This window comes from Perca flavescens, chromosome 2 (assembly GCF_004354835.1).
Source record: "Perca flavescens isolate YP-PL-M2 chromosome 2, PFLA_1.0, whole genome shotgun sequence".
Lineage (NCBI taxonomy): Eukaryota > Metazoa > Chordata > Actinopteri > Perciformes > Percidae > Perca > Perca flavescens.
The window spans coordinates 13,072,501-13,085,869 of record NC_041332.1 but is presented as its reverse complement, the minus strand read 5'-3'; the positions used below and the strand labels follow the sequence as shown (position 1 = coordinate 13,085,869).

The following is a 13,369-nucleotide window of genomic DNA, read 5'->3' as shown; positions in this document are numbered from 1 at the left end:
TGTGATACACAGCTGTGTGCACAATGTTTTCTCTCAGGCTCTTACTTTCTTTTGTCTACTTTTTAATCTTTTAGTTCTTATTCCACCCCCAGCCCCCTATTTTTTTCTCCACTCTGTCTTTTTTTAAAGGGAATTGATATGTTTTCAGGTATATTGGTATTTATAGTTTACTGTTCCATGGATAAACATAATAGCTGCCACTCCCAGTTGCAAGTACACATGCACACAGTCGCACCGTCAAATAAACACAATAGCCTATAGGCAGACAGACAAGCAATTATTACCAACCAGCAATTATTGAGTGGGAAAGGGATATTAGAAGCCATGTGTGTGTGTACACACAAACACACACACACACAAACACACGCACACACTCCCACACAGCCGTGGACTGGTATTGATTGGGTGCTGGGCGTGTTGCAGGGTTAACAGTGGGTGTAATTCTTGCTTGATGATAGCTTTTTGCGTGTGTGTGTGTGTGTGTGTGTGTGTGTGTGTGTGTGTGTGTGTGTGTGTGTGTGTGTGTGTGTGTGTGTGTGAGTGTTATTGAATGTCTCAGATGAATAGCTTAATCGCTCTGCAGGGAGAGAGGTTAGAGAGCCATACATGAAATGAGAAACGACAGGCATGCGTGCACCTGAGTGCGTGTGTGTGCGTGGTGGTCAATGCAGATGTGATTAGGAGGTGGTGTGTGAAGTTGAAGAGCAGTAGGTAATAGGCTGCATAGACAAGAGATAGTTGTGCTTTTGTAAAGGGATGATTTCCAAAAACCATACTGTTGGAGAAGTTGCAATATAACTAATAGTATCTGATGTACATTGTTTTTCAGCACCTGGACCCGTTCGTTTCCTGAGCTTCACTGAAATCTTGGACACATCCCTCAGAATCAGCTGGGCGGATCCTGAAGATAAGAATGGCATCATCACTGGTTAGAGCATTTACATAAAGTATAAAATCTCTAAACAGTCACTCATGATTTCCTCTAACACCTCCATCTTCCCTCCATAATCAAGAAACTTTTGCCACGCTATTTTTAGACCCACTAACAGCTGTGATGGGAGAAGCTTAAATTAGGCTGAGTTAGTATGTTCTTGCCAAAAAGTAAAACACACAATGATGAGACATAATACGCACAGCGTTTTCCAATTAAAAGGGATTCTTCTCAGATGGGCAAATACAGTGTGTAGAATGACTAATTCAAGTTTTAAAAAAGAAACGAAAAGAAATCAGCAGTGAGGGAGTTTTTGCAGTATTCTCCACTTATTTTCTGTCTCGCATCCACAGACATCCCCCTGTCTCTGACACTGTGTTTGCGTACAACTGATTCATCATCAGCTAATCCTTTCTCTCTGCAGCTTGTCTTCTCACATTATCTCCAACATGCCCTCATCCCACACATCCAAACTCCCAGAGTGTTGTTTGTATGGCGGATCACAGAGCTCAAGGCACTTGCCCCCCCCCTCCCCTTATTTTTGGCCTCAGCTCATCCATGGCTGGTTATACAATGGTGCTGGTGAACATGACAAGCTGCTGTGAATCAAGCAACTACACTACATTGTGTGTGTGTGTGTGTGTGTGTGTGTGTGTGTGTGTGTGTGTGTGTGTGTGTGTGTGTGTGTGTGTGTGTGTGTGTGTGTGTGTCTGTGTGTTGACATGGCAGCGCCATGCCCGACATTCATCAGGCACCTACACAACAAGATCAAAGTCTAACAACAGCACAAGGCTGCAGTGGCTTTACAGTCAGCTTACACACTCAGAGGAGTGGGGAAATGGTTATTCAATCATGGTCACCTTGCACATTTACTCTTTTTTTCCTCAACCTGCTTTTCATCCAGCACCTGGTGAGCATGGAGACAGATGAGGGACCATTCACCCTCTCCAGGGCTTTACACACAAGTGGCCTAACACATACACACACACACGCGTTTGAAGGTGGTGGAGCGTGATGCATGACTGTGAAGATGCGTAGGGACAGACAGGGATTTTGACTGTAGTTACCCTCCCGCACTGTCTTCCTTTTTGGCTCTGTACCTCTCATTAAGTGCTAGTGTACAAGCTTGTGCGTGTGTTTGTGCGTGTGTACATGTCTGCTCATTTCTATATGCGCCTTTATTAACCCAGCGTGTACTCTACACCCCGCAGGCTACGTGTTGTGGTGGGAAGTGTCTGGCATGGAGTCGAGTCGTGTGGAACGTTCACTGTCCAACTCCACCCTGCAGTGCCAGCTGACGGGCCTCACCTCCACCACCGTGTACGCACTACAGGTGGCAGCGCTCACTGCCGCAGGACGGGGCGTGGTCACATCCTCCACCATCTCCACTGGAGTCCCACCAGGTAAAATAAATACACACACATGCACGCACACAAACAGGACCCAGTGACAGTGTGTGTGTGTGTGTGTGTGTGTGTGTGTGTGTGTGCGTGTGTGCGTGGCAGAGTAAGTATGACTGATGAGCTCTTACGATGCCATTGTCTTTCCTCAGGCTGATAAGTGGCTGTTGCTGTGCATCCATGAATCATCACCCACACAACCAACACACACACATTCACGTGCACAGTCACATGCCCAAGTCACACACAAGAGTTAGTCATTTACAGCATCTTAGAGAGCGCGTTAGTGTGTGGTTTATTTGTGTGTATACCATGTGCACGTCACGCTTTTGTGCATGATGAGTTTTGTATGACTGGACCAAGGCCAAGCTGCAATCATTATTAGTAATGATTAACTGCAAATGGCGAAGTGGAGGGAATGCAGAGATGGGATAGAGAGGGCAAGAGACAATCAAAGAAAATGACTGAAGAAGGGAGAGCAGATAGAGAAACATAATGAGGGAAGAACCGGGAACACAGAAAAATGCAATCTCCAAAGAACAGTAGACCAAAGTCTGTCAGAAATGGACTAAGAGGAAGTGTAGGAGAATGGAAGAAAAACTTGGCTCCTACAGCAGAATTTTTGTCCTAACATTTTCTGATTACTAATTTATGAATAAAAGTAAAAGCACGATGGCTACAGACAGTTCTTAGATACAGAGGTTATTCATTAATTCATGAAAGCAAAAGGCTAAAGGAAAGACGGAGGACTGACGATTAGGAAAAAGAACTAAAGAATGAGAAGAGAGAGCGATCCACCGAGCATAGATTCTTCTTCTTGTTTATTTATTCATGTATTCATGGAGTTGAGAGAATTTTGTCATTCATCTGAGCAAGGCAGCTGATATCAACATTTCCACATTATAACCCTTACAAGTTTGCTGCATGCACTTACAGAGCAATGGAGGCTGATAGCTACAATTTATCTTTTGTTGCACACATGTACCTCGCTGTATCCAGAATAAATATTGCCTTGTTTCCTTAATAACTGGACCCAGTCATGTTATATAGTCCTTTTACAATAACCCCCCCTCTGAAATATTCTACAAAATATGTCTGATGTGTCCCAGTGTACTGGTGTGTTACAACACAAGGTGTTTGAGTTAGCACATCGGCTTTACAGATCTGTATTCTGTCGTGTTCAGCAAATACGATGCTTGTGATGCTGTTTCAGAATTGGATGGATTACAGCAGATCACACCAGAGCACTTACACCATCCAGCGATACCAAGTATTACCCAAACACAGTGTATATAAGTGGTTGAAAAGTGGGTCTGAAGTGCTCAGTCTTGTGATGAGTGAGACAATCTAGAGCAAAGTGGATTGTGATGATGTTTGATTATGCAAATGTCATTAACAGAAACAAGCTGTCACGTATTTCATTTGTTAGGACGATGATTTAAAAAAAAACATGATTTTAGCCTCCAGAGTAGTCATCAAATGTGCTGCCTTCCTCACCAGTGCCAAGTTAATTCAACAGCTGTCGGTGAAGGTGAAGTTGTAAAGCTTTTATTGGAATATTTAGTTCTGGATGAAGTGTGCATACAAAACACATTATTATTCCTCTTTGATTTATTCCCGGTCAGACATGTATAAAGTACTAGAGACCCAGACTTGTGTAAAAGTACAAGTGCCCTATCAAAAAAGTGACTTAAGTAGAAGGTGAAGTGCTTTTTAAGCACCACACTTAAGTGGAAGTACTAAAGTATTTAAAAAATGTTGTACTTAAGTATTGCAAGTAGTTTATTTTAAAGTAGTAGTAAAAGTACAAGTATTGTGTTATGTAGTTATTTATTAAAGAAAGCAGTCAAAACTTTTAATATCATAATGTTTATATTATTTCAAATTCTTTTGTGTAGTTCTTTAAAAATAAAAAGGAAACTTGTTTCGGGGAGAATAAATGTACTCTGGGCTGAGTTTTCCTAGTAACCTTACCAAAAAGAATGATCAAATTTGAACATATCTGTCAGTGGCTTGTTGATCTTTACATTGTTAGTTCATTTCCAATCCTGGCCTGGGCTGGGAGACACATACATACGGTTTGACAAAGGACTTATTGGACTTACAATAACGAGCGTAGCTGTCCTCAATTTAGGTCATCCTGTACGTCTCCTCTCCGGTTTTTCCTGCATCCACGTGTGTGTTTGTGTGTGTGTGGGTGTGTGTGTGTGTGGGTGTGTGCGCATCAGTCGCAGGGGGAACTGAGCAGTAGCCCCGCCCGCTGCAGAGAGCCGACTGGATTGAAACAGCAGCAGCTTTCAGCGACTTTATAGTGAAAAAAACGTCACAGCGTACATTGATGTTAAAATGTATGCAGGTTGGCAGGACGGTCTGAAATGTTTTGCACGGTCTTTCGCTGTACGTTTTGTTGGTCAGTGTGTGATGTTCGAGTCGCACACGTCTCGTCTTCATATCAGAAACAAGGAAATGAATTAACTCCCGCTTGGTCATTGGCTCTCAGAGTCACATACTAATACAAAGTCTGGCATGTTGGACTGCTGGGATTGGTTGAAGTCACGGAAGCGATTGGATATTGCGAGTCACATCAAATTCACGGTGATTGGTTGTAACGAGTAATGATGCAGCACATAAAAAATGTATCAGAGTAAAAGTATTAAACTCATCGAAAATATGTACTCAAGTAAAAGTGGAAGTAGGAGGAAAAAAATAATACTCCAGTAGAGTACAGATACAGCCTTTTAGTACTTAAGTACAGTAGTGAAGTAGTTCTACTTTGTTACGATACATCTGTGTTCCCGGTTGACAAAAAAGAAAAACTCACCACCAGGAGAAAATAATAATAGTCTACTGGTTGCTTGTTGTTGACCAAATTCAGGGCAGCTCTCAGCTTGAATGTGACAGAAGCAACTATTCAAACCTTTAGTCAATGGTGTCTAGCAGCACATGCCAAGGAACAAACTTGCTGCATCAGTGATGCTACTGGCTTCTACATTTTAATCAAATATTCTTTGTAGGAGGAAGGACACAGCAAGATACAAATATATGTTAGACTTAAAATATAAAGACACTGTCAGCTACATTTCATCCGCTCTGTGTGGACATTTGTATATTTAGGTGTATTAGATGCAGCTTGAAAAGAACCAAACATTTTAGATTGGGACTTTTTCCAAACCAAGCTCTCACTTGTTTTCAGCTTCTCTTTTCTTTCCAGAGTGCTTGTGTCGTTCAGGCTGCCACAGCTGGTCAGCCACATTGCACATTTCTTGTCACTGATTATTTCCATGGAGATGGAACAATGTGAGAATAAGAATGGGTCAAACATAATTTATGAGGCTTGCAGTTTACTCAGACATTTATAGACTTTAAATAGACTTTAGTGAACTGTGCATTTAATTCACCTCTCGCTTCCACTGGTGTACAGATTTATCTCTCTGTATTGTATTGTATTGTTGGGTCTTTGTAAATTATAGTGTGGTCTTGACCTACTCTATCTGTAAAGTGGCTTGATATAACTCTTGTTATGATTTGATACTATAAATACAATTGAATTGAATTGTATTGTCAAGCTTGGAAATGTGAATGAAATTGTTCTTACTGAGAGAGATATACAGCTGTATAAGTGCCTGTGCTTTAGTAAAATTAACTCTTTTTTTTTTTTTTTTTCTGTGACCAATCTTATATGTTTTATGGCCAAGCATGGACACATAGACACATTAAAGAAGGACTGGAAGCCATTACTCGGCTCACTTTTACTTCAAGCCTTTCTTTATATTTAAGTCATTATTGGAGACATGATTTCCTTCTTTTCCTCTTCCTATTATCAATGGTATTGCACGTGTATTAGAGATAAGCCATGTTGCAGTTCTGACCACATTTTTTCTGTTTTGGAATTTGTACATATTTTTTATCCCTTCATAGAAAAGTCTTTATATAAACATTATTCGTCTTTCATTGATTTCTTTTGATCTGTCCCTTTGAAATAATTTGCCATGCTGTAATGCTACAGTCCTTTTCTGCTTGCACCTCGTTGCTGCAGCACCAGCAAGCAAGAGGTAGTTTACTTTCAAAGAATTTGTAACTCACTGTTGAAACATCACAAATAACATGAATATGAGTGCAACAATCCCACGGGTTTTGGACAATAAATGTTTTATGTACCTGTAAGAATACATAAAATGCAGTGGTGAAAAATTACGTACCAGTACTAGCTTAATGATCGCAAAATTATTTGTCGCGTTGGGTAAGTAAAGCAGTATTCTGTCTGTTTTCTATCTGCAGAACTTCCTGGTGCACCATCTAACTTAGTCATCTCCAACATCAGCCCTCGGACAGCAACGCTTCGGTTCCGCCCTGGTCCTGATGGCAAGACCGCCATATCTCGATGGATAGTAGAAGGCCAGGTGCGTGTCTCCGTGTTTGTGCGTGTGTGCATTTGCGATCCCTGCTAATTCTCAAACACAGCTGGAGGAAAACTACTTTGTAACACACAGTATCCTTCATGAACAGGTAGTGAAGTTGGATGGAAAGGACGAGGACTGGAGAGTTGTCTACCAGAAAGAAAACCAGCCAGATGCAGACGCGCTGGAGATCCCCGACCTCACTCCGTTCACCCAGTACAGGTGAGCAGCAAACATCAACAGCCGACACAACAATGAGTCAAGTCCTACCAACATAGTCAAGTCCTACCACGTGCACACATACACCCACACAAACTCACTCACACACATCTCACTCTCCGCTAGTTTCTGCAGTATTGCAAGACTCAGGTGAAGTTAGATAAATCACACAGACACACAGAGAGACAGTTCCATCTGAGACTTTTCTGTTTGTCAGCACCTTCACAGCTGCTGCATGCAGATCCTTATTACCCTCCCGCAACTAGCTAGAGGGGAGGAGAGGAGAGGGAGGAGGGCAGGGTTCTTCCCTGAAAGGTGATGAGAAAGTGGGAAGGGCAGCAGAGAGCATTAAAGAGGAGAAGAGACAAGGAGGATAGGAAATAGAGGAGAGAGGAGTGTCTTTACAGTAATCCCTGCTCAAGGGCCATGGAGAGCCTGTAGTTCATAAACCTGATCTATCGTCACTCTAAACAGCAGAAACACTTCCTCCTCTTTCTCTCTCTCTCTCATCTCTCTCTCTATCTTCTGTATGTATCTGTCTATCTCTGCCTCTTGCTCTCTGTATCATTGCCTTCATCTGTAATGGGATTGCAGTGTGTGTGTGTGTGTGTGTGTGCGTGTGCGTGTGCGTGTGCGTGTGCAGACTTCGTACACTCATAAGGATTATGTTGTCACAGGCGACACCATTGGGACATTAGATGAAGTGATGCACTTGTCTGTGTTTTATATCCCCCGCTTTAAGTCCCTCTTTACACCATGCTTTCTATCTCCCTATACAGGGACCAGAACTCATAGATGTAGTTTCTGACATGCACTCTGCACACTCACACATTTTATCACTCACACCCCCACTGTAGCATGGCTGCATTTAGAAGTAACAAAAGTAGCAAATGCTCCCTCATGGCTGTATTTATGTATGTGTGTGTGTGTGTGTGTGTGTGTGTGTGTGTGTGTGTGTGTGTGTGTGTGTGTGTGTGTGTCACCAGGGCCGTATAGTTATGTCTCTATTTCTGACTGTATGTGTGGCATCCTCAGACAACTTAACAATATTTTTTTTCAGAAATTCTCTAAGGGAGAGTTCCAGTTGAAGGTTGCCATCTAGAAAAATGTGTTTTAGTTGTCAAGCATAACAACATAACATACAGAAAAAAGTCCAAAATATTTTTTCTTCAGACGGTGAAGTCTGGTGGCCTTGCTGACATGTCCTGTGATATTTTGATTGAGTGTGTTACACTATGGTTTCATTTTGTCTATCAGATGATCTCTCACAACTATATGCTGATACATACTATATGACTTCATTGATTAGGTTTTTGCCACTGCTTCTATACTAACACTGTGTAATCAATTGAAAATATTAGACAACCGCTGCCCACCTTTGAAAACTTAACCCCTGTGTCCAACTTTAAACTGCATGTCTGTTTTTAACTGGCTTCTTACTTTTTGGTAATGTTGTGTTGAAAAAAAATTTACTCCAGCATTTAACATTGTACTGCTATAAAGTTGGGGTACTTAAAAAAAAAAAAAAGCTGATTTTAAAGTTTCAATCACATATTGTACAGTAACGAAGGCTTTCTGTTATAAAGTCACCAATTTGTCAAGATTACCCCGCTGTTTTCACAGGCTGAGTTGTACTCCTCATGACAGATAAACTAAACGTGTTGTGTAAAATCAGTGGATTGTCCCTTTAACGGTGCTCTGTTCTCACCAGGTTCAGGATGCGGCAGGTGAACATTGTCGGCGTCAGTGCCTTGAGCGCCCCCTCCAGGATAATTCAAACCCTACAGGCTGCCCCTGACACACACCCCTCTAACCTCACTCTGCTGTCTGCCACACAGACCAGCCTGCGCTTCAAATGGAAGGTACTGAAGCACATGCACGCACACAGATACACACTCTGTAAAACAGTAAAGCCTCTCTCTTTGTAAGTAACCTCCTGTTAAGTTACAAAAATCCAGTCTGGCATGTGTTGAGTTTTATTCCATGTCTTTGTCTCTTTGTATAATCTTGTATAATTCTGTAGGTCTTACTTGTTATGTATGCACTTAATGTGGAAAAGAATTGTCTCCTTGAGGACAAATAATAAACTATCTATGTATTTGCCCCTTTACACTCATTCAAATAGTGCTAATTTGACTGATGAGGATTTTCTTTGCTCTGCATTTCTGTGCATTTGCTCTTATTTTTATATCAGTGCATGCACATCATGTGCACTCACCAGCAGCAGGACTGAACAGGTTGAGTGGCTGACAGCATATAATCATTGGCTCTCCTTGTTATCAGTGCTAACGCTAATCTGTCCCATTCACCGCGCGGACTGCTAGCAGCACAAACTGCAATGTAATTTTGTCCTTACTGTCTTTTCTTTTTTTGCTGTTGTCTCTGCTCTTTGTCCTTCTCTTTTTCCCTCCCTCTCTCTTTTATTCCCCCATCCCCTCTTCTATTATAACATAAATGGAGAGCAGGGTATTTTCCATTTAAGAGTTAGAATGAGAAAAAGAGCCTGTCAAATCAGACACAGACACTGAGACGCTATGGGCTACCTGTGCAGCATGCTAATGGGATTTTACCTGCATGTTAGAGCCCAGCCAGAGCTATGCTTGGTTTTCTGCTGTAATGGAACCATCACAATGGTTTTAGCTAAGGCTATTATTCTAAGCTGCATATTAAGGGTAATAAAGCTAATGTGACATTCTGTATTATGGCTCCTAAATGTTAAGCTGAGCTAAATCATTAGGGTATTTAAAATGGCTGGGTGTCTCACTTCCTTATCTGCAGCGCAGCAAAGAGCAACCATTGTACAATGTTGGTTAAAATCTTCCGTGGAATTATATATGCTGTGAACAAACTGAACTTCTTACTAACGTGATTTTAGGGCACTGAATGATCGGGGGTTGTGGCTGTAATGCTTAAAGACACGGTGGTTCACAGGCAGAGTAGAGAGGATGAGCGGCCAGAGAAAAAGTATGGACAGGAGAAGGAAGGAGGTTGACAGGAAATGAGAGTGGAAGCAAGTAAAAGAGGATGACAGAGTGTGAATAAAACAGGGAAAAGAGGGCGATAGAGAGAAATATCAGAAGATGGGATGTCAAAGGGGAGAAGACAGTAAAAGGTTTTTAGGATGTACTTTCAAGTTAGACATGTCACATAAATAACCATATTTTTTAGAGCCACGAAATGCCTTTTCACTTGTGAGTGTTTGTGTGTTTCTTATAACACTGTGGAACCCTAAACTTGATATTCCACTTATGTCGTCGGGACCCAACTACATTCTGGGTCTTTTTTGATGACGCCACTGCAGGGCACCAAAGTTCAAAATGTTCTACTCATAGTGGCTTTAACAGTTTTAGGGTTTAAAGGCTGTTAAAAAAGAATTTTCTCAATCAGCTTGTTACTATGAGTGATGATCTCACAATTTTCCTGACAAACAGTTTTGGTTATTCTATTTTGTTTTTGTGTTTGCCTTTTTCACTGGTATGAAGTCAGAGGTGCTCTGCTGGGAAAAAAGGGGGTGTTAGATATTTCTGTCAACCAATCAAAGTTTTATTAACTAGTTTGGTAGGTTCTTTGCTTTTGTTGCCTGGCCACTTTTAACCAAATCTGATCAAACCACACACACAGTCCTGATGCATTTTTAAATTAATAATAAATAATAGTAAATGTATTCTTTCTTAACTTTAACTGTGATTGTTGCTTATTTAGTTGTGCAAATTTAATATCATAAAAAAATACTTTTTTGTGTATAATACGGTAGTATCTGTCTGAGCACTGTCCAATTTTTTTGCACATATGTGCTGTATGTTGTTATTGTGTAGGTGTAATGTATTATGATTTATTTCCCCAAATGCATGCAGGCTCCCCTCTCAGGACCTAAAGTTGTATTAAATACATTAAGAGTATTACAGTAAATACACTGAGGGTATGACTCCATGTTATGAGGAACTGTCATATTGTTTTATAGAGCAAAATTATCATTTCATTAATCACAATTTTGGTTTCAAAATTGGTTTCTCGTTCAATAATCCTTTTTACTATGTGGTTAGTTCTTCTTCCATCAATCAGAGTCAAAATTAATTAAATTTACCACAAGTGCAGTGATGGCACAGGGTGGCCAAGTGCTGACACATTATAAGATACTTGCAGAGTTCAGGATTAGCACACTGGCCCTCATTTATTAAGCTGTTGTGTGCAATAAGGTGCACAATCTGCTTCGGAAATTATCCTGAAAATAGCAGATGTCTACTAAGCAGCAGACATACATTTACTTTTAGTCTCATCCTTACCAAGGTTATATTTGTTTGATGTTTTCAAACATGTATAGCCTAACTAACAATGATCAACATTATCTGTATACATGACCATATATAGCAGTTCATATACACGGTTTTGTCTGTAAAGCATGGCCATAATGACAATAAACTAAATCACTCACTAAAAAAACAAGAATGTAGAACGAGAATAATTATTTGCAAAACACCTCCCTTTAATCTGTCCTTTTTTTTTAATCTCTCTCCACTCACTCTTTGTTACCCTCCAGCCTCTCCCAGAGTCCGAGTACAACAGCAGTCCAGAGACTGTGGGATACCGGCTGCGTGTGTGGAGGACCGACGGCCTGGGGGAGGACAGGACAGAGGATGTGGCGAGAGCTGGGGGGACCAATGAGACCACAATAGAGAGCCTGAATCCCTGGACCCAGTACCAGGTTCAGATACAGGCCTACAACTCCATAGGACCTGGACCATGGAGCAACACTGTCGCAGCACTCACCGCAGAATCTGGTAAGGACACAAACCTCATGCACTCCTTTTACCTGTCTGCAAGTTTCTCCCTGAGTGAGTCCCCCCTCCTCCTGCCACCTCTCTCTGCTCTCTAAACTCTCCCTCTATGTCAGTAAGGGGACGTTTGACAGAGAAAAGGAGGGGGAGGGGGAGATGATTGAGATAAAATCGAAGATTGGTTCAGAGAGTGAAGTTGCAATGAGCTGTGTGTGTGTGTGTGTGTGTGTGTGTGTGTGTGTGTGTGTGTGTGTGTGTGTGTGTGTGTGTGTGCGTGTGTGCGTGTGTGCGTGTGTGCCTGTGTGTGTGTGTGTGTGTTTACTTGTGTATGTATCCAGCAGTGGACCTCGGCGTTGTTACAGTGAACCGGCGAGCTAACAGGGGACATTTCTGTTGGTCATGCTTTATATCAGTTGCCCTTCAAGCCGCTCTGTATTCAAATGTAAATTGTGTTAGAACACAGTATTGGAATGAAAGGTTCATAAAGATTGAGTATTTTTATTCTTCCGCTCTTTAATAAATACGTATCTTTATACTTTGTATATTGGGACATTGTGATGTTCAATCAGACTGAAGTGCAGCAGTTCAGGAGGGCCTCTAGTCCCATCCAGGACGTCTGTTTTCACATTCACCTTTCCTCTATGATAGGTTTTCATCGTGGCAATGTAAAGTCCCAATAACACAAGAGGTCAAGATGTCACATAGGTCATGGACCTCTGATGACATCACTTCAGTCACGATGAGGTTAGATTTGTGACACAAACCTTTTTGATCCAAACCTTTTCGGGTCGAAGAATATTACAGGTCATATATCTATTATAAAGAAAAATGATCAGTGTGAAATGACTGCTGTCATGAAGGTTGTTTTTTTTTCTTATTATTTTTGCTGATTTTGTTACATCATTTTCTTTGTCGACACAATGGGATTGTGTTTATTGAATGATTGTTTTGTTGTTTCTCTCACCGACATGTATTCTCAAAACTGCGGCTCATGTCCCTAAAATCAGAATAATGGAGAAAAGCTGTAGTATAGTGGGACCAGCAGGGTTTGCACTGCACTTCAATATAATAAAATTTAAGGTTCATGCGTATTATTCATACTTTAATTAATCAGTTTTGTTTATGCCAGACTGGGTTTACCAAACTGTCATTATGCTTAAAAATCAACCCAAGTGGCATTTCCTGTTTGGAGGGCCTATATTTCTCTCTAGTACCTCAATTTATTTTGATATCGTATGCAGTAAATTTAATCCTGTCAGGCACACATATCTACGTGATTTTGCTCACTATTTCCCAGTATAAATTACAATCATGATTAGTGTTTGGCTGCACATAATATAGGTTGCTGTGTTTCCTGAGATTTCCATCAGATCATCATACAATTTGAGTCTTGTGTGACAAAGAAGTAGAAAATGTTTTTTTTTTTATATTACTGAAAAATATATCATAATGATATTATGAATAACTGATGTAGTCAAACAACTACACAGTGGCAAAGCCCCGGGGATTGATGAGATCCGTCCAGAAATGCTCAAGGCTCTGGGTGTGGAGGGGCTGTCCTGGTTGACACGCCTCTTCAACATTGCGTGGAAGTCTGGGACGGTGCCAAAGGAGTGGCAGACTGGGGTGGTGGTTCCTCTTTTTAAA

The 13,369-nt window shown here is 41.1% G+C and overlaps 1 protein-coding gene across 3 annotated transcripts in view; it reads left to right on the top strand.

Annotated features, from left to right (window-relative positions):
- sdk1a (sidekick cell adhesion molecule 1a) overlaps positions 1 to 13,369 on the top strand; it is a 252,184-nt gene that overhangs the window by 197,187 nt on the left and 41,628 nt on the right. For all 3 annotated transcript variants that reach the window (XM_028594450.1, XM_028594442.1, XM_028594455.1), the window contains 6 exons: positions 830 to 928; positions 2,143 to 2,334; positions 6,610 to 6,731; positions 6,838 to 6,950; positions 8,659 to 8,809; positions 11,485 to 11,725. In XM_028594450.1, coding sequence (XP_028450251.1) covers positions 830 to 928; positions 2,143 to 2,334; positions 6,610 to 6,731; positions 6,838 to 6,950; positions 8,659 to 8,809; positions 11,485 to 11,725 — 918 coding nt within the window. The remainder of the gene's footprint in view (positions 1 to 829; positions 929 to 2,142; positions 2,335 to 6,609; positions 6,732 to 6,837; positions 6,951 to 8,658; positions 8,810 to 11,484; positions 11,726 to 13,369) is intronic.